General features: G+C 41.4%; 1 protein-coding gene across 2 annotated transcripts; it reads left to right on the top strand.

The window, feature by feature from the left end:
- Positions 1-434: 434 nt before the first annotated feature.
- Positions 435-25,463, top strand: TMEM231 (transmembrane protein 231). Of its 2 annotated transcripts, XM_001501532.5 has the most exons (7): positions 435-2,345; positions 2,447-2,616; positions 12,082-12,210; positions 12,547-12,690; positions 20,897-20,978; positions 22,063-22,168; positions 22,531-25,463. In XM_001501532.5, the coding sequence occupies exons 1-7, from the start codon at positions 2,207-2,209 to the stop codon at positions 22,709-22,711; spliced, it is 951 nt and encodes a 316-aa protein (XP_001501582.1). In that variant the 5' UTR covers positions 435-2,206; the 3' UTR covers positions 22,712-25,463. The 2 variants fall into 2 exon arrangements, with proteins under 2 accessions (XP_001501582.1, XP_070119222.1); XM_070263121.1 differs by lacking the exon at positions 12,547-12,690.
- The last annotated feature ends 143 nt before the right edge of the window (positions 25,464-25,606 follow it).

Here is a 25,606-nt window from a genome sequence, read left to right as displayed (position 1 = left end):
CAGCAATATATAGATAAACGCCAAGGTGAAAAAAATGTTGGAAAGCTTTGAAGCAAACATTCAGGAATTCTAGACTGATTCAGGAGACCCTGAATGGGAGCTTCTAGAAAGGAGTAAAACTGGATTAAAATGTGTAGTTTTAAGAGAACAACTCTCTTTGATCTTGGAGATAAATTGTAGGAAACAAGAAAATTATGGAAACTGAGAAGTCAGTTCTCAGTCATGAATGTGTGAAAATGATACAACATACACAGATCTTTAGCATTTTTTAAAAAATCCAATATTCTCTCTTAAAGAATTAAAAACACAGACTAGCTTCCTCAAATCATGGAGACAAAGAGTAAATATTAGTATCCATTATTATTAAATACTTTGGCAAAGCTCCTGGCATTTCAGGGGAGGCTGAAGCACTTCATACACCTAGATTCCTTTTTGTTTTGTTTTTTAATTAATTAACTTATTTATTTTTGGATGTACATCATAATATATTTCAAGTTTTGTGTAGATTACATCATGTTCACCACCCGAAAACTAATTATAGCCCATCCCCTCACATGTGAGCCTAATCACCCGTTTTGCCCTCCCAATATGCCTACATCCTTAACAGTCACTTCCCTCTGTTTCAGAAGTGACCAAGTGACACTAGTTACAGTGTGTGTTCCCTTCTGCTGAAAGGAGGCGCTTTGGAGCAAACACCTCCTTCCTCAGAATAGATCCACCCTCAGGATACAACAGTAGAACCATCTATCCTAGAATCTTGTTTTAATGGTTATTTAAATAAATGAAAGTCATCCACTTAAAGCAGAGATACAATATAATGTCAGAATCATAACATAGATTTAAGCCTAACAATTCCTGTATTTAAGAGCTGTGTTGCCATCCCAGAAAAGCTTTAAATCGGGAATGAGCAGTACTGGACTGGATATGTCAAAAGCATCTTATGGCTGATGACATTGTCACCTTGGACTATGGTAAGAACCCTGGATAGTTTTTCCAAATGGGCAGGTCTCGACCTCTCTCTGTTTGTGTTGTTAGGATCTCAGCTGTTCTCTTCATCTAAAAACCACTTTTAGGTTGCCTTCAAAATAGGGTCATCGGGCTGCCTGGTGGCATAGCGGATAGGTTTGAGCGCTCCGCTTCGGAGGGATCTGAACCCAGGGTTGGCAGGTTCAGATCCCAGGTGTGTAAGGTTATCAAGCCACGCTATAGCAGGCGCCCACATATAACATAGAGGAAGATGGGAACAGATGTTAGCTCGGGGCAATCTTCCTCAGCAAAAAGAGGAGGATTGGTGGCGGATGTTAGCTGAGGGCTAATCTTCCTCAAAAACAAAACAAAACGAGGGGGACATCGACTGCGGGACTCCACTCCGAGCACAAATCTCACACTATCTCTTGGCACTGCAGGGTGATCCTTCAGGGCCTTTTGATGAAGAACGGGCTGTGAACCACGGTAAAGAGAAAATCCTTCTGCCGTGTTCCAAATACTGGTTTGGGGGAGGCGAGGGTTGGAAGCATTCAATTAAGTGATAAGCAAGTGTTATCTTTGGGGAGGACCGTAGCTTCCCCTAAAACCGGGGAAGCTTGTACCCAATAAACGGTAACAAAGTATAGCAGAGAGAGCTATGTAGTAATTATCATTTATCCCACGAAGAGCTGCGAGATTTGTGTCCTGTTTCCGTGTTTGTCCTGTCATGGAGTAGAGTGAAAGCAACAGAAACTTTGGAGACAAAGGGACCTGGCTTTGGTCTTAGCCCAGGACCAGATCCAGGACCACGGCCACATTTATGTTCTGTGTGTTTTCCTCCAATGTAGGGTGTGCTGTGGCTGGTTAGACTACACCGGGGATTAACAGATGACACATAAACGGGTATTTGCTTTAAGGCAACTTTTAATGAAAACCTTATTTTACACAAGTGTTAACACGGGCGACCGCTACAATTTTGGTGCACAGAAACAATCTATTACCACTCAGCCTTTGGGGAAACGTGCGTAACACGTAAAGCAGGTCGAGCGTCCACAAGCGGGAGCCGCCCCCGCCAGCCCCGCCCCTACCGTGGCCCCGCTTCCTTGCTATTGGTTCCTTTCCCTGCGCTGTCGGTTGCCGTGGAGACCACGGCTATGGCAACTAGAAGAAGCCAAACTTAGTCGTTCCTCTCGAACCGCGGAGAGGTCCCCAGCGCGCTGGGCGACTCCGCGGGGGGCTCATGGCGCTCTACGAGCTCTACTCCCACCCGGCCGAGCGCGGTTACCGCGCGGGGCTCTGCTCTAAGGCCGCGCTGTTCCTGCTGCTGGCCGCCGCGCTCACCTACATCCCGCCGCTGCTAGTGGCCTTCCGGAGCCACGGTGAGCCTGACCCCCGGCCGGTGCGCGGCACAGCTCCCCGCGGCGCCCTGGCCGGCCTTCCTGACTTCCTCCCCACCGCCCTCCCGCCCTCTTTACCTCAGGGTTTTGGCTGAAGCGGAGCAGCTACGAGGAGCAGCCGACTGTGCACTTCCAGCACCAGGTGCTGCTCGTGGCCCTGCTGGGATCCGAGCGCGACGGCTTTCTCGCCTGGAGCACGTTCCCCGCCTTCAACCGGCTGCAGGGGGATCACCTGCGCGTCCCGCTCGTTTCGGTGCGTGGTTCCCGCCCTTGTCGAGCAGCCCCCCGGGACTGGGCGGGGGGAGTGGGGTGGCGAGCTGCCCGGCCTCAGCCGCGGGGACCCCAGCGTGGTGCTTAAGGCTTCGTGAACCCACGCAAGTTGTGTGCCCAGGCTCGTTGGCCTGAGCATGTTTAATTTCCTTGGGGGATACAGTCGCTTGTGTCATTCAACTTCTCCAAGCCGTCCCCAACCCCAAGAAGGTTGGCCACTGCTGTCAGTGTCTGCGTCTTGACACAGAGTCCAGGAGACTGGGGACACCCTGTCTCTGGCCCCGTCATCTCCGTGGGCCTGGCCTGATGGAAGGGTGGTCGGGGAAGTTCGTGAGTCCTGAAGGCGGAGCAGTATTCCTGTTAGAACCCCATCGTGTCGCCGCAGTTGTGCGTCGCCACAGGGTGGGAACGCGAGGGGCAGGCGTTTTTATGCAGATGAAGGCCAAGGCGCTGATTGGTTCCGCCACCTCCCCAGAATGTCGCGCGGCCCAGTCCCTGCGCTTGTCTCATTAGATGCTGCATCCTGCAGCTGTCCAGGACGAAAAGGAAGCATGTTACTGTCTGTAATGTAGTCTTTGGTTCAGGATAAGTGAGTGCTTCCTTTACCGTCATCCCTTTCCGCTCATTTTCTGAAAACGTTTTCCTTCAGAAGTATGAAAATTCTGGTTTTCCTTTTTCCAAAGTTGAATCTCTACACATGTCTGAGATGACTGGCCTACAAGCCAAACTTGTGTAGCTAAAGAAAAAGAAATTCAGACTTTTTTCCAGCAACTAAATAACATGAAAAAAAATTAATTCTGATTGTTATATGAGTAACTACAAACAAACTATGATTCAGATTAGTTTTTTTCTGATTCTTTAAATTTTCTTTTTTTTTTTTCTGATTATAAAAATGCATGCTCATTGTAAAGTATTAGAGTTACAGGCATACAGAAAGGCATAAAATTAAAGGCTCAGTTTGGGGGCCAGCCCAGTGGTGCAGCGGTTAAGTTTGCACGCTCTGCTTTGGCGGCCTTGGGTTCGCTGGCCCGGATCCCGGGTGCGGACATGGCACCGCTTGGCATGCCACGCTGTGGTAGGCGTCCCACATATAAAGTAGAGGAAGATGGGCACGGATGTTATCTAGGGCCAGTCTTCCTCAGCAAAAAGAGGAGGATTGGCAGTAGTTAGCTCAGGGCTAATCATCCTCAAAATAAATAAATAAATAGAATTAATTAAAAAAAATCTTTAAAAAAAGGCTCAGTTTGGTATGTGTATCAATACATTTAACCTTATTCTTTTTTAAATATCCTAGCTTTTCTTTTTCTTTTCTTTTTTTGGTGAGGAAGATTGGCCCTGAGCTAACATCTGTTGGCAATCTTCCCTTTTTTTTTTTTCTCCTCAAAGCACCAGTACATAGTTGTATATCCTAGTTGTAAGTCATTCTTGTTCCTCTCTGTGGGATGCCACCACAGCATGGCTTGATGAGCAGTGCCATGTCTGTACCCAGGATCCTAACCGGCAACCTGGGCTCTCCAAAGTGGAGCGTGCAAACTTAACCACTCAACCACAGGGCCGGCCCCCTAACCTTAGCCTTTTTAAGGTCTGCAAAGTATTTCATGACATGGAAAACCTGTAATGGATCTAATCAGTTCCCTCTTGATGGATATTTGATTTGCTTTTACTTTTTCACTATTAGCATATTGCAGTGAGCAAGATTTTGAATAAATCTTACACCTTTAACCATTAAATTGTGAGGAATTGGAATAGAAGCTGTTTGTTGAAATTGTGTAAGTACATAGAAAACTAAGCAAGCAAATAAAATAATTATTAACGCCAGAGAAATAAAAAGGAAGGAAAAGTGAGAAAGGAAAAGTAATCAGAGTTGTGAATGGGATTTACGTAGTCATAATTATGTGGACACTGAATATTGACTAAACAAAAGGAGATGGGAAGGGGGTGTGTGTGTGTGTGTCTGTCTGTCTGTCTGTGTCTGTGTTGGGGGCTAGTGGGAGGTGAGGGAAAGAAAACTAAATCTTCATCTTTCCTTGTGGGAAGTCAAGTCAAGAAAGAATGCCTGAAACTGAGAAATCAAGAAGTGCCACTTCAAATGTTGTTTAAGACATGGAAATACATTTCTAAATAATCAGATAAATGAGATTAAAATATTTGTTATGGGAGTGGAAGTCTGTTTTTTGTAACAGATATGGTTGAACAATTTGATTCTTTAAGCGCTTAGGTCTTTTAAATTGATTTTAAAAATAGAATTGGAGTAGGAGACAGATTTCTTTGAATAGCTCCTCACGAATCATGACATGTTGCTCATTTTTATTCCTGTTTGAGATTATAATACCTCTGGGGAAGGGTGAGTGGATGAGAGGCCAGTGCTGAGGTATGCTTGCTTTTCATTGTATACCCACTGTACTTCTGGTGTTCCGTGTGCATGTGTTTCCTTTCCAAAAGTGGAAACAAAAGGGTTTTTTTTATTCCAAATAAACAAAAAATTAACTTAGTTTTACTTTAGGTTAGAATTCCCTGTCTTAAATTTTTAGTAGCAACTTTTACTTTACATTTGTGTATCGCTCTCTATCATACTCTTCTGGTTGCTTGAGTCTAAGAAATAATCATGAAAACTTAGTATAATCGTGAAAACAGGGAAATAGCATGAGGTTTCATTCATTGGTTCTTTTCACTTGTTGATCCACCACAACTGTTTGGCTCCCCACTTGGACTGCTAGTTAGCCTCTTATCTCTGTAACCAGAAACTGCTCCCCTGAGAGCACTGCCCATGTTCCCCCCGCTTCTGGTGTGTGTGGATTCCGATTTTAAATCTATGAAGCCAAGACTACCTCTTATGTTTTTTGTTGCCCGGAACCATTAATCCTCTTTCATACTGCCTAATTTAATACTGTAAAACACCAAACCAAAGCTCATTTTTCTTAGTCTTCTTTCCCCCTTCATTCTAGGCCAGTGTCTATAAGTAATGTATGGCCTTCTTATCTACAGTCTTTCTCAGTAAATGATTTGCTTCCTGCCTGGCTGAGCTTTTGGTTTGAGAATAGTTTGAAATCATGAGATACAAAAAATGAGGAGAGGCAGTGGAAGTACAGACCTCAGTAGCACCCCAAAAGAGAAACTACTTGGGAACAAACTGAAGAAATGCACAAGATGCGTAGGAATAAAACTTTAAAAGAGTGCTGAAAGACACAAAAGAGAAAAGAAAAAGATGATAATTTATGTCATGTTCTTGGCTAGGAAAATTCAACATCGTAAAGATGTCTGTTCTCCCTAAATACGTCGATAATTTTAATGCAATCTCAATGAAAACATAATTTGGGGGGAAAGAGAAACAGACATATGGAAAAATAAAAATTCTAGGAGAAAAAGAAGGATTATACAAGAAGAATAGCACTACCAGATATTAAACTATACCTTGAAGTTGTAATAAGTAAAGCAGTGTGGTTTGGGGACTTGTATAGAAAATATGGAAATGGACACATATGACAAAAGTGGCATTTAAAATCCGTGTGGAAAGATGACAATAAAATGGTGTTGGGACAACTGGGAAGCCATCTGGAAAAAGTAAAGATGAAGTCAGTCCTCAGATGGTACACCAGAATTAAAGTCCAGATAAATCAAAATTACATTTAAAATATGAAATCAGTAAAGTACGGAAACAAATGATGAGCGAAAGCTTTTATATCTTGGAGTAGGAAAGGCCGTTCTAAGTATGACATAAAATCCAGAAGCTGTAAAAGAAACATTTTTGATAAATACAACTATATAAAAATAATTTTAAAAATTACTGGCATGCTGAAAACCATAAGCAAAGTCAAAATACAGTTATAACTAGGAAAAATGTTTTACCATTTGTGTCACTGTAAAGGGCTAATTTTCCAAACAAAGTGCTTGCAGATCAATAGTTAAAACACCAAGTACCTAATAGAGAAATGACAAAGAATATGAATAGTTTCTAGAAAAGGAAACATAACTCTTAAACATATGAGATCTCACTCATAATTAGAGAAATGCAAATTAAGGGTACATTGAGATACCATTTTTTATCTATCAAATTTGCAAAAATACAAGTTTGGTGACATTGTGGGCAAGACATAAGGAAGCATGTAAGCATTCCTGTACAGTTGTGTGCTGCATATAACGACATTTCAGTCAACGATTGACTGCATATACCATCAACTGTGGTCCCATGAGATTAGCACCATCTAGCCTAGGTGTATAGTAAGCTATACTGTCTAGGTTTGTGTAAATACACTCTGTGAGATTCACACAATGACGAAATCACCTGAGGACACATTTCTCAGAACATATTTCTGTCATTAAGCAACACATTCCTATATATCACTGGTAGGAGTGTAGATTGGTACAACCTCTTTGAAGGACTGTTTGTCCATATTGGCAAAATTACTTATGCATGTGCCTACTTCTCCTTCTAGTAAGGTATCCTAAGGTTTGTGCACATAGGTGAAATGACATATAAAAAGTTGCTTATTGCAGCATTGTTTGTAATATCAAAAGATTGTAAACAACCTACATAGCAATAGAAGACTCATTAAAGAAATTGTGGTACATTTACCCAGTGGAATGTTACATAGCTATTTTTTTTTTTTTTAAGATTTTATTTTTTCCTTTTTCTCCCCAAAGCCCCCCGGTACATGGTTGTATATTCTTCGTTGTGGGTCCTTCTAGTTGTGGCACGTAGGACGCCGCCTCAGCATGGTTTGATGAGCAGTGCCATGTCCGCACCCAGGATTCGAACCAACGAAACACTGGGCCGCCTGCAGCGGAGCGCGCGAACTTAACCACTCGGCCACGGGGCCAGCCCCCATAGCTATTTTTTTAATGAAATGGATCTCTATATACTGACGTGGAATTATCTCCAAGAGAAACAGACTGTGTCTTCCTGTCTGTGGTGTCCTCTAATAGCTGTTCGACAAGAGACAGGTTTGGCATAGTCCTCATTGCCTACACATGTGCAAATGTCAAACATGCCAGCACCAAAACTTGCAGAAGGGACATCAGCAACTTGAAAGAAATCCCCAGAGACGATAGTAAAACGTTGTTGTTTTCAGCTTTATTGAGGTATAATTGACAAAATAGTAAGATAGTAAAACACTGTTTTAACCCCTAAGAACCCAATGGAGAGCAGGTAGGGGAAGGTTCAAGAGGCATTTAAAAATAGGCTAGCTCTACGCAATTTTAAAGCCTGCTTAAGAGCCTAGACCAACGGATTTTAGCTCCCTTTATGGATTGTATTTTAAAATGCTTTATAATCAATGTGCTTGATGGCACAAAGGACAAAATTACATAGAATAGTTCGGATATCACTGAGTCAAAAAGTGATTCAAAAGAATCAATGTAAAGAAGTTTTGGGAATCCCTGGATCAATTTATTTTGCTTATATTTTTGTATGTGCAGAAATATGATATCTGATATAAATATGCTGAAGTCTAAAAGCTCCTTCAATAAGTACAAAATACTCTGATTAGAAAGCATTGTGTCATAGTTTAATTGGAAATATTTTTTCTGTCTTACAGGAATATAAAATAATGGTGCAGTTTACAATTGATGGTACCTTAGATTCATTGAAATACAGGTAGCAAGGATTTGATGAGTCTAAGAGCCATGAAGTAGTGATCCCTGCTTTGCTACAGACCCAAAGACTGCCAAAGAGAATTTTCAGCATAAAAAGAAAAAATGGAACACCCAATGATGACAAATATATGGTAAAATGGACACTGGTATAAAATAGAAAATTAACCTTTAATAAGAGAATAGTGACTCAAAAGATTGAAAACAAACAGAAACCAAACAAAATTCCAACAAACCATCAGATACTATAGAATCCATGGTGGAAAAAATGTTGCAAGTCAGGGCACTCCGGAAACAATGGCTCTCCTTAAATTTACAGCTGCTCTTACAGTCAGATGGTGTGCTGTTATGAGGTCTTGTGTCAGCTCCAAACACACCCTCTCATACTCTGCTTTGTGATGCTCACACTGAGATGCTGAAAACCACATTCTCCTTTGCCCACTGGCTCCCTGTTAGGCTCTGCCAGTAGGAGGCATGATGAGCCTTGTTCTGGGAGTGGAAAAAAACTGGAAACTGCTACCAGTGGCTGCTCCCACGGTGAAGAATCATTGTCGGGGTGATGCAAACAGGAAGGAGTCTTTCCTTCAGCCTTATCGATTCCCTCTTGCGGGTTTTTCCTGCAAGCTCCAGAGGTGCCAGCACTAGCTGAGCAGCACTCCCTTCTTGAGGTCTGAGTCCCAGCTCCTTAAGGGAATGCCAACCTCTTCCCTTTCTTCTCCAGCCCTAGGCACGGGAGCTGCTTCCTGCAGGCACCTTCTCTGTGTTAGCACAGCATTCCCTTTGTCCTTTAATACCTGTATTACCAATTATTTCCTATACTAAATTCTGTTAAAATCGCTGTTTAGTTTCTGTTTTCCTGGTTGGACCCTGATTGATACAGGTGCACTGATAGGCATTGAGTAAATCCAACAATGCCTAGTATATTAGTATTGATTTCACACATACCTGTAAAGCCTTATCCTGCTTTAACCACCAGAAATCTTTTAAATTAGGGTTCTCGTAGGCTGTTATAGAAGGAGCACTGAATCAGGGGTCAGCAAACCTAGAACCTAGCCCCAGTTCTGTCATGGGGTTCCATACCCTCTTTCAGCCTCAATGTAACTATCTATATAAAGAGCATGATAGTATCTACCTTTCTAATTATTATTATTGGTAATAATACTTCTCTCCTGGGGTATGCACAGAGATCAGATGAGACAATCACTGGATATAAAAATTGTTCCAAGTTGCACAGATACCTTATAAAAATAAGGTGATGGTGTGATTTATGAATTCTCTTAGCTAGATACACCCATTGGATTTTAGATACTAACTTTGAGCTTGTGTTAAAGAAGTATTAGCTGTTTGATTGCCTACCTTTATGGCTGTTGCACATGTGTTAAGCCTGATTTGAACCAAATGGCATTAAGTAATTGATTTCATCAGTAGTCCAGGTGATAACAAATGTAGCCCACCTCCTCAGCCCTGTGGGAGGGAGTCGACCTTGGTGATAGGTCATTATGGGGGATGCACCGTTTGCATCATCGCTTACCCTCACAGCTCTCTCCTGGCCGTCATCCTTCACCACCTCTGTCTCAGTCTGCTCAGCTGCACTGGCCTCGCCGCACTCTCTCAAACACTCACCCGCTTTTACTCAGAGCACATGCACTTTGTTAGCCTGGATCACTCTTTCCCCAGATATTTCTGTGCCTCGTCGCCTCACTTCATTCAGGTCTCTGACAGTTAGGTCTTCCTGAATATTGTCTGTAAAAATTTCTGTAAAAATCTACCTTGTCATTCTCTAATTTTAGTCTGCTTCATTTTTCTTTGTGGCACTTATCACCACCTGATATCTATTTGTTTATTGATTTATTTTCTGCCTCCCTGGCCAGGAATGTCAGCTCCATTTGAGTGGGGACTTTGTCTATTTTGTTTGCCATTGTTCCCAGCACCTGAAACAGTGCCTAGCACATAGTAGGCCCTCAAAAAATCCTTGACAAATTAATGAGTGAATTTAACAAGTAGACACTAATGGCAGTGCCGTGCCAGATCTCTGTTCTCTGTGAACTTGGAATAAAAGTGTGTACATGAACAAGTATACAGACTTACGCTGGTACTTTTGATGATGATGTTTTACAAAAAGATTTGTCCTGTCCTACCCAACATCTTCTCTTTGGTTTTTTTTTTTTTTTTTTTTTGAGTATGGGCATTTTAGTCCTGGAAAGAGGACCAGATTTGAAGTCAAAGGCATGATTTCAAATTCTGTCTTTACCATTACTCGCCATACCCAATAAATCCCTTAACCTCTGTGAGCCTCAATTTTCTCATCTATACAATCGGGATAATACTTGCTTTGCTTACCTTAGGCTTATTGTAAAGATCAAATGAAATGCCTTTCTCTCCCCCCGCCACTGTGTTGGAGTCTGAATTCTTCTGGCAATTTCCTCCTGACCACTGTCCTTTCTTGCAAGTTGAGACATTTGATCTTTGTCTTCCTGTCCAACTCTAAAGGTCCAGAAGGCATGGATCCACTACAGAGAGTTAACCCGACTTTGTCTTCCAAGTCTTCCCAGATACCAACTGAAGAAAATTCACAGGAAGACAAGGCAGCCTCTTTTCCATCCTGCTCATAATTGCTAATACGTAATCGCCTCTGTAACTTGATCATCAGCCGTGGTAGCAGATAGCCCTCCCCTGCACCTGCGGAGCTGATGAAACAGGACAGAAAAAAATAGTATCCAACAGAAGAGAAGGGTAGTTTTCTCCATAGCTAGGCCTAGGATAAGGACATTATTGTCTAGAAGGAAAAAATGATTGAAAGGTTCTGAAAACTGAGATATCTCCATCTCAAAAGACCTTATTAGCCTGAAAAAGAACAAAGATCTCTTCCTCACATAATGGTGTTGGTGGAAAGCAAAATGAATCAGTAGATGGAGAATTCAGATGGGGATGTTGATATAGCATAGTAGAATCTTTCTGGGAACCTACAGTGGGAAAGGATCAGTTGTAGCAACAAAATCCAGTGTTGTGCCAAGGAATCGTGTCAGCAGTATCACATTTCAGGAACCATCCTTTCCTCCTAGTCATTTTAGGATCACTAGGAGGCAAGATTATGGATGGCAAAACTGGATACCACTGTTTTTTTATGAGCTGTAATTTGTCTTTTTCCTTCTTCAGATCTCTACTATCCGTACTTTCATGTCCATAATTTATAGAGTATCTGTGTCGTTTTAATGCCTTACCAATTTTACTTAGCTTCCTTTTTCATTTTATTGATTTGTACTAAAAGATGCACTTGGCTTTAAAGTCCTGACATCAGTGATGAGATGAGGTCCAACAATGAGAATCTGAAGCAAAGATGCTTGTGGTTAAAGAAGATATAAATAGAGCTTGGTGTTTTTCTGCTGAGTCGTTTTGGGGAAAGTGTAATGATTAGTATGAGTTTTTTTTCTATTTTAAAAAGTTGACTTCTAGACAAGTAGAGGACAATTGTAATGTGCTATTTAAATTTTCTGTACAAACTCTGGCTCATCTATAAAAAAGAAAATCCCAGCAACAAAACAAACAAGAGATCAAATGAGACAACTGAAAAAGAAAAATGCCATCCTGATGTATATTGTTACTGCCACTTCCAGTTGCTGTTCATTTTGGCCCTTGAATAGTTGAGAAGCGCAAGTATGAAGTTCAGGGGCCATGCACACTGTCTCTCTTTCCCCAGTATTGATCCACTTCTACCTATTTATGTTTCTCTTTTTTTTTCTATGAGAGAGAGAGTACCTGTGTATGGCAGAACAATGGATCATGTGTATGTACAACAGTGATATGGATATTTCCCGACTTATTAAGGACCAGGGTCACTGGGCCTCTTTGGGTTTCCTAGACTAGAGAAGAAGACAGAAACCAGGATGGGAAGATGGACGTGTTACATTTTAAACTGGAGCTACCCCTGCAGTCCACGGAGCACGTTGTTGCTGTGCAGCTCATCTTGACTTTCTCCTACCAATTGCACGTGAGTCAATTCCTGAGGGAAGCCCTTCCTCTCCCTTTTGTCTTTTAAAGAACAGAGCCCTCATTCTGTTTCTAGGAAAGCCCACACTGTAAAAGGCTCTTTTCTGAGGTGTAATTTGGGATTTAACTGAAGCAAATTAAATGTTTTTCACTGGTGTCGTATTAATATATATGAGCTATTAATAGCATAAAGGGTGTTCGGCAGAGTGCTTCCTGCATAGCTAACCCAGGTGTATGAGGGACTATTAGGCTTCAGCCACAGACAGGTGACACTCAGAACCCAGAGATCTTCAGATCTCACCAAAGTTGGTATTGTTTCTCACTCTAATGATTTCAGAGGATGTCAACATTCGTGATGCAGAGCATGGCATTTCTCCAATCCTCCTTCGCTGTTCCAGGGTCCCAGTTATATGTGAACGGAGACCTGAGGCTGCAGCAGAAGCAGCCTCTACACTATGGTGGCCTAGATGTTCGATACAATGTAAGAATGCTTCTTATTGTTCATCTCCTTTGTTTCTATATGTTAGTGATTATCAAATCCTTTGAAGAAGGAGAAAAGAAAGTTGGAAATAGCATTTCTCTGTGGGTGGCATAAAAGAGGATTTCTGAGGAATTCTTGCCATAGTTCAAAATATAGTGACAGATATGCCTGTATTTACATCTAGAAAGAGAGAAAAAAAATCTTTGTCTAAGAACCAAATTGTTTATTGTTTTTGGGTACACACACACAAATGGCTTATTTCAAGTTATCTTTTTCAGTTCATGTAAAACATTTGAAAAATAATAACAACCATCGTGTTTCTCTTTTTGTTCATTTTGGGGTTTTTTTGGTGAGGAAGATTGGCCCTGAGCTAACATCCATGTCCAGTCTTCCTCTTTTTGCTTGAGAAAGATTGTCCCTGAGCTAACATCTGTGCCAATCTTCCTCTATTTTGTGTGTAGGACGCCACCACAGCATGGTTTGATGCGTGGTGTGTAGGTCCACACCAGGATCTGAACCTGGGAACCCTGGGCCGCCCAAGCAGGGTACATGAGCTGAACTACTATGCCACGGGGCTGGCCCCTAACTGTCGTTTATTAAGCATGTAACTTATGCCAGCTCTGAGTTAAGGGGTTTAATTATATCGTCTCCTCTAATCATCACAGCAACCTCAAAAGATGCCTACAGTTGTCATTTCCCAGCTCTCCAGCTGCTCATCCCATCATTGTTCCCCTTGCTGCTTTATAGCCATACTGGCCTTTTTGCTCTTCTTCAGACCCACAAAGCAGCTCCAGCCTGAGGGCGTTTGCACCTGCCTTTCCCTTAGCCAAATATCCACATAGCTTATTCTGCCACACAATTCAGGGCCCTTTTCAAGTGCCCCTGAGCACAGTCCTTCCAGACACTTCTTTCTTTTTTTTTTTTTTAAAAAAGATTTTATTTTTTTCTCCCCAAAGCCCCCCCGGTACATAGTTGTATATTCTTCGTTGTGGGTTCTTCTAGTTGTGGCACGTGGGACGCTGCCTCAGCGTGGTTTGATGAGCAGTGCCATGTCCGCGCCCAGGATTCAAACCAATGAAACACTGGGCCGCCTGCAGCAGAGCGCAAGAACTTAACCACTCGGCCACGGGGCCAGCCCCCAGACACTTCTTTCTAAAATAGCATTCCCCTCTCTCTGCATCATCCCTCACTCTGATATACTTTTCTTACTCTCATCTGAAATATGAAAGGTATGTTTTTGGCTTGTTTATTTGCTGTCTCCCTCAGTGGTGAAAGCACTGACATCTTCTATACTCTCACCCCAGTGCCTGAAACAGTGCCTGGCACATTGTACCCACTCGGACAGGTTTGCTGAAGGAATGAGCTCTCATTTTACACATGAGGAGACTGGGGCTTCCAGGGATTAATTAATTTTCCCAAAGCGCCACAGTTTGAAAGTCACAGGGCCATGAATTGTCTGAGGCCAGATCACATGTATGTGTTTACTCATTACTAATCTTTATTTTATTACAAGGGGGCCCATATAAGTTGGGCTTGGCTACTTTGGAAAATAAAAGAGAGATACTATCGGTTACTAGAGATATAAACCTGGAGTAGGATTTATGGTCACCCTAGCTCGTAATCAACCTAAGTTGAAAAAAAAGAGGAAGACTGTAACACATAAACTTAACATGGCACTTTTTTTTTGCTTGGGAAAGGTCTTTGCTGGTTTTTTGTTTTTTCAGCTTTGTTGAGGTATGATTGACAAAATGATAAACTATTTAAGTATACATTGTGATAATTTGATATATGTGTACGTTGTGAAAGGATTCCTCCCGAGTTAATTAACATGTCCATCACGTCACATATTTATCTTTTTCATTTATTTATGAGAACATCAAAGTTCTACTCTCTTAGTAAATTTTAATTGTACAATATATTATTATTAATTATAGTTATCATGTTATATGTTAGATCCTCAGACCTTATTCATCTTATATCTGAAAGTTTATTAAAGATTTTATTTTTCCTTTTTCTCCCCATATCCCCCGGGACATAGTTGTATATTTTCAGTTGTGGGTCCTTCTAGTTGTGACATGTGGGACGCCACCTCAGCACAGCCTGATGAGCGGTGCCATGTCCGTGCCCAGGATCTGAACCGGTGAAACCCTGGGCCACCAAACTGGAGCACATGAATTTAACGACTCGGCCCCGGGGCCGGCCCCTAGCTGAAAGTTTATACCCTATTATCAGACTCTCCCTATCTCCCTCACCCCTCAGCCCCTGGCACTTTTCTACTCTGTTTCTATAAGTTTAACTTTTTATTTAGATTCCACATATAAGTGATACCATGCAGTATTTGTCTTTTTATGTCTGGCTTATTCCACTTAGCATAATATACCTCAAGGTCCACCCGTTTTGTTGCAAATGGCAAGATTCCCTTCTTTTCATGTCTGAATAATATTCCATTGTATACGTATATCACATCTTCTTTATCCATTCATTCATTCAGTGACAGACTCTTAGGTTTTTTTCCGTATTTTCACTATTGTGAATGATGCTGCAAAGAACATGGGAGTGCAGATATCTCTTCACTATCTTGTTTTCATTTCCTTTGGATATATACCCAGCAGTGGGATTGCTGGATCATATGGTAGTTCGATTTTTAATTTTTTTAAGGAACTTCCATACTGTTTTCTATAGTAGCTGCACCAGTTTACATTCCCACCAACATTGAACAAGGGGTCCCTTTTCTCCACATCTTTACCAAGACTTGTTGTCTCTTGTCTTTTTTATAACAGCCATTCTAATGGGTGTGAGTATCTCATTGTGGGTTTTTTCTCCCCCAAAGATTGGCACCTGAGCTAACAACTGTTGCCAATCTGCTTTTTTTTTCTTCTTCTTCTTCTTCCCAAAGCCCCCCAGTACATAGTTGTATATTGTAGCTGTAGGTCCTTCTGGTTGTGCTATATGGGATGCAACCTCAGCATGGCCTGATGAGCAGTGCCATGTCTGCACCCAGGATCCGAACCGGGCTGCCAAAGTGGAGCACGTGAACTTAACCACTTGGCCATGGAGTGGCCCCTCATTGTGGTTTGATTTGCATTTTCCTGATGATTAGTGTGATGTTAAGCACCCTTCATGTACAGGCATACCTCACAGATATTGTGGGCTCGGGTCTAGACCAACTCAATAAAGCTAATATCACAATAAAGCAAGTCACACAAATTTTTTGGTTTCCCAGTGCATATAAAGGTTATGTTTATACTATACTGTAGTCTAAGTCTGCATTATGTATAAAAAGTTGCTGAAGTCTTGAACCCCTCAAAGTCATGCATGAGAGCTGGAATCAACTTCCTCCAAACTCCTGTTAATGTTGATATTTTGACCTCTTCCCATAATTCACTAATGTTCTTATTGGCATCTAGAATGGTGAATTCTTCCCAGAAAGTTTTCAATTTACTTTGCCCAGATCCATCAGAGGAATCACTATCTTTGGCAGCTATAGCCTTACAAAATGTATTTCTTAAATAATAAGACTTGGAGCTGGCCCGGTGGCACATTGGTTAAGTTTACACACTCTGCTTTGGTGGCCCAGGGTTCACAAGTTCAGATCCCGGTCGCAGACCTACAGACCACTCATCAAGCCATGCTGTGGAGGCATCCCACTTACAAAATAGAGGAAGATTGGCACAGATGTTAGCTCAGGGTCAGTCTTCCTCACCAAAAAATAAATAAATAACAACAACAGTAAGAAGAAGACTTGAAGTCAAACTTACCCCTTGATCCATGTGCTACAGAATGGGTGTTGTGTTAGCAGGCATGAAAACAACATTAATCTCATTGTACACCTCCATCAGAGCTCTTGGGTGACCAGGTGCATTGTCACTAAGGGGTAATATTTTGAAAGGAATCTTTTTTTCTGAGTAGTAGGTCTCAACACTGGGCTTAAAATATTCAGTCAACCATGTTGTAAACAGATGTGCTGTCATCCAGGCTCTGTTGTTCTACATATAGAGCACAGGCGGAGTAGATGTAGCATAATTCTTAAGGGCCCTAGGATTTTCAGAATGGGAAATAAGCACTGGCTTCCACTGAAAGTCATCAGCTGCATTAGCCCCTAACAAGAGAGTTAGCCTGTCCTTTGAAGCCAGGCACTGACTTCTCCTCTGTAGCTGTGAAAGTCCTAGATGGAATCTTCTTCAATGTACTGCTGTTTCGTCTGCATTGAAAATCTGTTGTTTAGTGTATCCTCCTCCATTAATTACCTTAGCTGGATCTTCTGGATAACTCGCTGCAGCTTCTCCACCAGCACCCGCTCCTTCACCTGCACGTCTGTGTCGGGAGACGGCTTCTTTCCTCAGACCTCATAACCATCCTCTGCCAGCTTCAAACTTTTCTGCAGCTTCCTCACCTCTCTCAGCCTTCACAGAACTGAAGAGAGTTAGGGCCTTGCTCTGGATTAGACTCTGGCTTAAGGGAATGGTGTGGCTGTCTTGATCTTCCATCCAGACCATTCAAACTTTCTCCAGATCAGCAACAGGGCTATTTCACTTTCTTATCATTTGTGTGTTCACTGGAGTAGGACTTGTAATTTCCTTCAAGAACTTTTCCTTCGCATTCACAACTTGGCTAACTGTTTGGCACAAGAGGCCTAGCTTTCAGCCTGTCTCAGCTTTCGACAGGCCTTCCTCACTAAGCTTAATCATTTCTGGCTTTTGATTTAAAGTGAAAGGTGTGTGACCCCTCCTTTCACTTGAACACTTAGAGGCCATTGTGGGGTTATTAATTGCCCTAATTTCTATATTGTGCCTTAGGGAATAGGGAGGCCTGAGGAGAGAGAGAGAGATGGAGGAATAGTCGGTCAGTGGAGCAGTCAGAACACACACAACATTTATTGATTAAGTTCACAGTGTTTTATGGGCGCAGTTTGTGGTGTCTCAAAACAATTACAATAGTAACATCAGAGATCAATGATCACAGATCACCATAACAAGTATAATAACAATGAAAAAGTTTGAAATATCACAAGAATTGCCAAAATGTGACAGAGAGATGAAGTGAGTAAATGCTGTTGGAAAAATAGCGCCAGTAGACTTGCTCAACACAAGGTTGCCACAAACTTTCTATTTGTAAAAAACGCAGCATCTGGGAAGTGCAATAAAGTGAAGCACAATAAAATGAGGTATGCCTGTACTGGTTAGTCATCTGTAGGTCTTCTTTGGGAAAATGTCTATTCAGTTCCTCTGCCCATTTTTTAATCAGATTGTTTCTTTTTTTGAGGAAGATTAGCCCTGAGCTAACTACTGCCAATCCTCCTCTTTTTGCTGAGGAAGACTGGCCCTGAGCTAACATCTGTACCCATCTTCCTCTACTTTATATATGGGACACCTACCACAGCATGGCTTTTGCCAAGCGGTGCCATGTCCTCACCCAGGATCCGAACTGGCAAACCCTGGGCCGCTGAGAAGTGGAACGTGCGAACTTAACCACTGCACCACCGGGCTGGCCCTGTTTGGTTATTTTTGCTATTGAGTTTTGTGAGTTCCTTATATATTTTGGATTTTAACCCTTTCTCAGATACATGATTTGAAAGTATTTTCTGCTGTTCTGTAGGTTGCCTTTTCATTTTGTTGATGGTTTCCTTTGTCGTGCAAAAGCTTTTTAGTTTCACTTAGTCCCACTTTGCTTTTGTTGCTTGTGCTTTTGGTGTTAAATCCAAAAAATCATTCCCAAGACACATGTCAAGGAGCTTATCCTCTATGTTTTCTTATAGTTTCAGGTCTTAAATTTAAGTCTTTGATCCATTTTGATTTGATTTTTATGTGTGGTGTAAGATAGGGGTCCAATTTCATTCTTTTGCATGTGGCTGTCCAGTTTTCCCAACACTGTTTATTGAAGGGACTGTGCTTTTCCCATTGGATTCTTGGCTCCTTTCTCATAAATTAATTGATCATAGATGCATGGGCTTATTTCTGGGCTCTCTATTCTGTTCCATTGATCTATGTGTCTGATTTTATGCCAATACCATACTATTTTGATTACTATAGCTTTGCAATATAGTTTGAAATTAGGAAGTTTGATGCCTTCATCTTTGTTCTTCCTCAAGATTGCTTTGGCTATTCGGGTTCTTTTGTGGTTCCATACAAATTTTGAGATTGTTTTTTCTATGTCTGTGAAAAAATGCCTTTGGAATTTTGATAGGGATTGCACTGAATCAGTAGATTGTTTTGGGTAATATGAATGTTTTAATAGCATTAATTTTTTCAACCCATGAGCACAGAATATCTTTCTATTGTGTATTCTTGAATTTCTTTTATCAATGTCTTATAGTTTTCAATGTACAGATCTTTTACCTCCTTGGTTAAATTTATTCCTAAGTATTTTATTCTTTTTGATGCAATGTAATGAGATTGTTTTCTTCATTTCTCTTTCTGATACTTCATTGTTAGCATATAGAAACACAACTGATTTTTGTATGTTGATTTTGTATCTTGCAACTTTACTGAATTCATGTATTAGTTTTAACAGTTTTTTGGTGGCATCTTTAAGATTTTTTATATATAATATTGTATCATTAGCCTATAAAGACAATTTTATCTCTTCCTTTCTGATTTGGATGACTTTTATTTCTTTTTCTTGCCTAATTGCTCTGGCTAGGACTTCCAGTACTATATTGAATAAAACTTGCAAGAGTGGGCATCCTTGTCTTGTTCCTGACCTTAGAGGAAAAGCTTTTGGCTTTTCACCATTAAGTATGATGTTAGCTATGGTCTTGTCATATATGGCCTTTTATGTTGAGATATATTCCCTCTATACCTACTGTGTTGAGAGTTTTTTATCATGAATGGCTATTGAATTTTGTCAAATGATTTTTCTGCACCTATTGAGATGATTATATGATTTCTATCCTTCATTTTGTTAATTTGGTATATTACATTGATTGATTTGTGGATGTTGAATTGTTCTTGCATCCCTGGAATAAATCCCACTTGATCATGGTATTGGAGCCTTTTAATGTACTGTTGAACTTGGTTTGCTAATATTTTGTTGAGGATTTTTGCATCTGTGTTCACCAAGGATATTCGCCTGTGATTTTCTTGTAGTGTCCTTTCTCACTTTGTTCATGCATTATTATCCCAACCTCAGTGAGCATTTTTATGACTGTTGTTTTGAGCCCTTTATCAGGTAAATCATTTATGTCCATTTTATTAAGGTCTATTCCTAGAGTTTTTGCTTGTTTTTTTTTGTTTGTTTGGAATCTATTTCTCTGTTTCTTCATTTTCCTTGATTCTGTGTGTTGGTTTCTGCACATTAGATAAAACAACCCCCTCTCTCAGTCTTGATGGAGTGATCTCACATAGGAGATGAATCTGTCATCAGCCCAGCCTGAGCTCTTGTTTGTCTCTCAAACCTTTATCTTAACCAAGCCACCACCTTTGTTCTTAGCGGCTCCCAGTATTTGGCAGTGTGCCAAGACCTGTTTCGATGTGGCTGGTGTGTATTTTCTTGTCCTCCCAATATTTATGAATCACTCTGCTAGTTTCTGGATTTCTTTCAGAGGGAATTGCTCCATGTGTAGCTGTAGATTCAGTGTGTCAGTAGGAGGAGGTGAGTTCAGGAGGCTCCTATGTCACCATCTTGGAATGGAACCTCTTTTTTACATTTTTAATACCTCCCCCAAGTCCTCAGCATTCTGAATCCAGTCTTTACCTGGAAACCCATAGCACTTTTTATTTTAAGGTTTATATCAATGGGAATATGATATTAGAGGGAAGAAGCAATTTCCTTCTTCAGAGGATTATATGTTTACTATTTGTACTTTATCCTATTTCTGTATCTACATTTAAAAGAGAAAGAAGTTAGAGATCATTGAGAGAAGAGCAAGAAAAAAACTAAGGAGCTGAAAATATGGTCTATTAAGAAAACTAAAAGAATTATTTCTCCCATTGGAATAGAGAGGGGTATTTCATAAATAGCTTTAAAACCTGTAAAAAGTGGTTATTGACCCTTTGTTTCCATCCACACAAAGGGAAAGACTGAGAGTAAATGACTTAAATTGTTGCAAGAGAGTTCATTCATCCTTGAAGAAAAGATTCTTGATGCTAGACTAGGCCACCAAGAGTCAGAGGGTGGTCTCTGAGATGAACCTGGGTGGGCAGGAGGGTGGAAAGAGGTGAGGAAAGCTGTCTGGGTGTTCACACCACATCCTCCTGCTGTATCTCAGGTGTCGGTAATCAACGGGACCAGCCCTTTTGCCTGTGACTATGACCTCACCCACATCATTGCTGCTTACCAGGCAAGGAATGGTGAGTCATGGGTAGAGTTCATTCAGACACTTGCCAGAGACTTTCCAGGTTAGTGGGGGCTTTGGAGAGAAACAGAATTGGAGACCCATGCCCTCCTCCTCCCCTCACTCCTATGGTCCAGCAGTTAGTGCTGATTAATTGCCATATTTATCCCATCACTAGCTTGATGAGTTTCCTTTTTTAAAATATAAGCCTTGTTGAGTTGCTCCCTTTACCACACCTGTAAAAGAAACCAAAGACCAATTACCATCCATGTTTTTCAGATGGAAATAGGGTATATGAGTGATTTAGCCCATATTAGTAATCGAAGTAGAAGAATAGAAGGCCCCCAGGTTCTGGCTGGAAGGCAGAGTGTATCCCTCCTTTACAGAGGCAAGGCCCTCAGGCCATCCCGTGGGCCTGACTCAGCACGTCTGGCTGGTTGGTGGTCTGAGGTTTTCTCTGACAAGTATTCCTTGGCAACCACATATCATGGACACTACCTACAGATACTACATACAGACATTTGATGAGTAGGGGACTCCAATTCCAGTATTTCTTCCTGATTTTATTTAATATTCTAGCAGCATTATTCCAAAAATAAAGGAATTTTAAAACTAATTTAAAAACACTGATACTAAACTAAAAAAAACTACAAATCAACTTTCCTTTCCTTATTCCTTCCAGTCTTTGTCCATATGCAGATTTTTTTTGTACAGCTGCTCTCATAGTTTAGAGATGCTTTAGGATCCAATTTATTTTTATTTTCTTTGTAATATAAATCTTTCCCCATGCTGCTACAAGGTTTTAATTGGTATTGTTTTTATTGGTCGCATAGTATTCCTTTGCTTAGACACTTAGCAATTACAGAAGAACACATGGACTATTTCCACATTTTTAACATAAGTATTTTGACAATTATTTTAACAAATAATGTCTAAGCAACTTTGTACATCCAATTTCTCTTTCCTTTTGAACTGTCTCTTTGGGATGAGTTCTGGTGTGTAGAATTTGTCTGAGAGGTCAAAAAACTTTTTTATAGCCCTCAATTGTTTATTGCCAAAGCGAGCCTTCATGGGTTAACCCCTGATTGTCTGCATTTCAGTAACCACCATCCTGACTGACGCCAACCCCATCTGGCTGGTGGGAAGGGCTGCTGAAGCTCCGTTTGTGATTAATGCTGTCATTCGTTATCCCGCGGAAGTCATTTCATATCCTTTCTGTTAAAGAGCCAACAGTAGCTTGGTTTTGAAAAAGAAAAAAAGAATTCCTCAGTAGTCCCAAGAAGGAACAGATGTGGGAAGCCTTAGACTGGAAATCTGCTATAGCATTGTAGCCTCACAGAGATGACTCCGTCTGCTGTTCGTACAGGCAAAAAATTCATTTCCTGTTCATAGTTCTTTATGAGCCATTCTTCTAGGTCAGAATCATCCATATTTTTGACTTAATAATCTTTTATTATCCCTTTTATCTTAAGGGTATTTGAAACATTTTTGCCATTTTCTGTCTAACTAAACTTTGGTTTAACATTTTTTTAGAAAAGGTCGTATGTTGACTCCTTAACTGTGTGTACTTATCTACCAGGATTCTGGGAAATGATCAAGTTTGCCTGGATCCAATATGTCAGTATCCTGCTTATCTTCCTCTGGGTATTTGAAAGAATCAAAAGATTTGTGTTTCAAAATCAGGTGGTCACCACGGTCCCTGTAACAGCAATGCCCCAGGGAGAACTGTATAAGGAGCACTTATCTTAAGAAGATCATTTCTAGGGCTGGCCCCGTGGCCGACTGGTTGAGTTTGTGTGCCCCGCTGCGGCAGCCCGGGGTTTCGCCGGTTCGGATTCTGGGCGCAGATGTGCACCGCTGGTCAGGCCATGCTGAGGCAGCGTCCCACATGCCACAACCAGAGGGACCCACAACTAAGAGTATGCAGCTGTGTACCGGGGGACTTTGGGGAGAAAAAAGGAAAAAAATAAAATCTTTAAAAAGAAGATCATTTCTGAAAACACTAAGCAGGACCCTGATTACCTCATTGTTGTCTTCCTACAACTGCCATCTTATGATGTTTCTGAAAAGAGCCCATGGACACGTGCCAACATATGTGTTTTCCTATCAGAGACAAAGAGCAATTCTTTCTCGTTTTTCTCTACACAAATTCCATATCATCTAAGCACTTAACAAATCATCAGGGACTAGTTTGTGGAAAGGTCAGAGGGTTCCTGAAGGCTGTAATTTGCTTGTTTTTGTTTGTTTGTTTTTTGCCTGAGACCTGAATTTCAGGAGAAAACTACAGTCAGTTCAGACATCTTGGAAAGAGTCCCATCTCTGGTCAAGCAAAGACTTTTGGTCTCATGAACTGAGAAACATGTTATGCATTTCTTCCCCCTATCGTAAACCAAGTTTTACGCTTTTCAGGACTCTCTTGTGATAGATACGCAGGTCACTAGCACTTTCCACTCCTGGGCATCTAAATTTCCCATTCAGAGCTTTGATTCCGAGAACTGAGAGGCCTTTAACTAGAGAACTGGAGAGAGAGAAAGAGCGCTCAAGAACACATGTGTGCGTGTACGTGAGGGGCGACTTGACACTAGGACCATCCACCTGCCCTCGGCCTAACAGACAGTCATCTGTCATCAGCTCAGCTGAACAGCCCCTTATCCCTGCCCTGGTGTGGCTGGCTCTTTGCCCTGCCTTTTGCCCTCTCTCTGCCCGTGGAATAGGCTGAAGTCAGAAGTGCTGTTTCATTCACAATCCGCTCAGCAACAGTGGGGGAAGTAAGGATTGTAACAACAGGTTCTTTCTCTCTGGCCTTCACCCAACAGCCTGGAGACTTGCCATTCCTCCTCCTTAACAGCGCCCCCCCCCCCCCCCCGCACCCCCGCCGCCCTCCGCCAACTTCCCGAAAAGGATGTGAGTGACAGAGGAACTGTTGTTTTATTGGCTTGCTCCCACTGCCCAACAACCACAGAGTTTATCTGGAGGGCTAGCAAGAAGCCCAGCTACTTGTGTTTCCCTTGACTAGGGAACAGGGTGCCTGTTGGAGCAGGCAGCTTTGGGTAGGACACACAAGCGGCAGTGACGGAATAAAGAAGATGTTAGCCCAGGCAGCCCAATCCAGCTTGGCCATTAGCAGCATGACAGGCGGTCCTGCCAGATTACCCTCATGGCTCACTGAGCGTCTGCAGAAGAAGAGACCACTGGAACAGGCCTCTGTTGTACACAGAAGACTGACTCTCCATTCTCATCCTGAGGACGCATGCAGCTTCTTCAGAGGATGGATGGATCTGCTTTATGATCTAGAATGTCATTGGCCCTGGAAGGACATACCCACTGTGATCCAAGCTTCATGCCCACCCACAAACACACTCAGTGTATGCCTCAGTTTACCTTGGAGATTCAGTTCTTATTTCCAAAGCACCTTTTCTTCCAGGCTGAACAAAATAAGAGTTCTGGAAACAAAGCTATTTTGAAGTATTCAAGCACAAAAATATCCTGGCACTAGCTCCTCTACCTGTTTTCTTTAGTTTAATGTGTAGGGGTGTTTATCTGCCTAAAAATTTTTTCTTGAGATTTAAGTGAAAAATGGTTGCTGGTTTGAATCACAAAGAGGTAATGAGATATGGAAAGATAGCTAAAGATGTGTATAAACATTGCTTTGCATTTTGTTAAATTATTTTAATGCAAATTTTGTGTAAAGAACCATGATGTTTTATAACTTTCTAATTAAAATGTTCAAAATGGAAGGTTAATGTGGCTTTTTAGAGGGGAAAGGTTTGGAAGGAGAAGAATGGAGAGGGCAGAGGTTGCGCACACTTCTTCAAGTTACTCACCAACAGCCTTGCTTTGCCAGGGCTCTGCCCAGAGACCTTGGAGTTTTTGTTAGCTCTTTGGCAAAAGTCACCTGGTCCAGCCCCAAGTAAATGTGAGTTTTCAGTGGCATCCACATGGCCTGTGGAAACCAGAGGCTGGAAAATTACTATTGCGTCTGGTGAATAGCATATCAAATTATTTACAGATCACATGTTGGTAGCTTCTGGACCTGAATCACACAGTGTAGCTGCAAGGAGGTAAAAGGTGAGAAATAGCCAGGATTTTATCAACTGAGCTGTAACCCATAGCTAAGGACAGAGAGTTTGAGACAATTACTCAATATTTGGGTTGGGGGAGATCCCTAATTTTGCCAAATGATTATCCACTTTCTGTTTGAATCAGGAGAGGCCCCTAAAGTCTGGCTTTGGTCCCGTCATCTAAGGTTAATAAAGCAATTCTGTGCATCTCCTTTCCTTCTCTTCATGTTCATCTTTTTAAAAGAAGTTTTGTTTCTTTCTGACCACGTAAGTTCTAAATGCCTATTAGGGAAAATGTGTAATTACAGTAACCGAAAGAAAATAAGTTGTCTATAAATCTGCTACCCAAAAGTTATCACTGTTGGCATTCTGATACACATCTTTCTACTCTTTTGTGTTATGTCTAACTTTTTTGCTATCATAAACAACACTTCTATGAACCTCGTGTATAAATTCTTGTTGCTGGTTTATTTCCTTAACATAAATCCTGGAAAGGAATTACTAATTGAAAAAACTTATGACCGTTCTTAAGGATTTTAATTCATCTTGCCAAACTGAATCCTGGAAAGAATGCACTAATTTG

This window comes from Equus caballus, chromosome 3 (assembly GCF_041296265.1).
Source record: "Equus caballus isolate H_3958 breed thoroughbred chromosome 3, TB-T2T, whole genome shotgun sequence".
Lineage (NCBI taxonomy): Eukaryota > Metazoa > Chordata > Mammalia > Perissodactyla > Equidae > Equus > Equus caballus.
Note: the sequence above shows the minus strand (reverse complement) of the source record. Positions and strands in the feature narration are given on the sequence as shown.

Excerpts from the sequence above, each read along its gene's own strand:
- TMEM231 (XM_001501532.5), top strand. The coding sequence starts at position 2,207 with ATGGCGCTCTACGAGCTCTACTCCCACCCGGCCGAGCGCGGTTACCGC. Across the intron at positions 12,211-12,546 it reads CTTTCTCCTACCAATTGCAC|AGGATGTCAACATTCGTGAT; the intron begins GTGAGTCAATTC and ends TAATGATTTCAG. Across the intron at positions 20,979-22,062 it reads TGCTTACCAGGCAAGGAATG|TAACCACCATCCTGACTGAC; the intron begins GTGAGTCATGGG and ends TCTGCATTTCAG.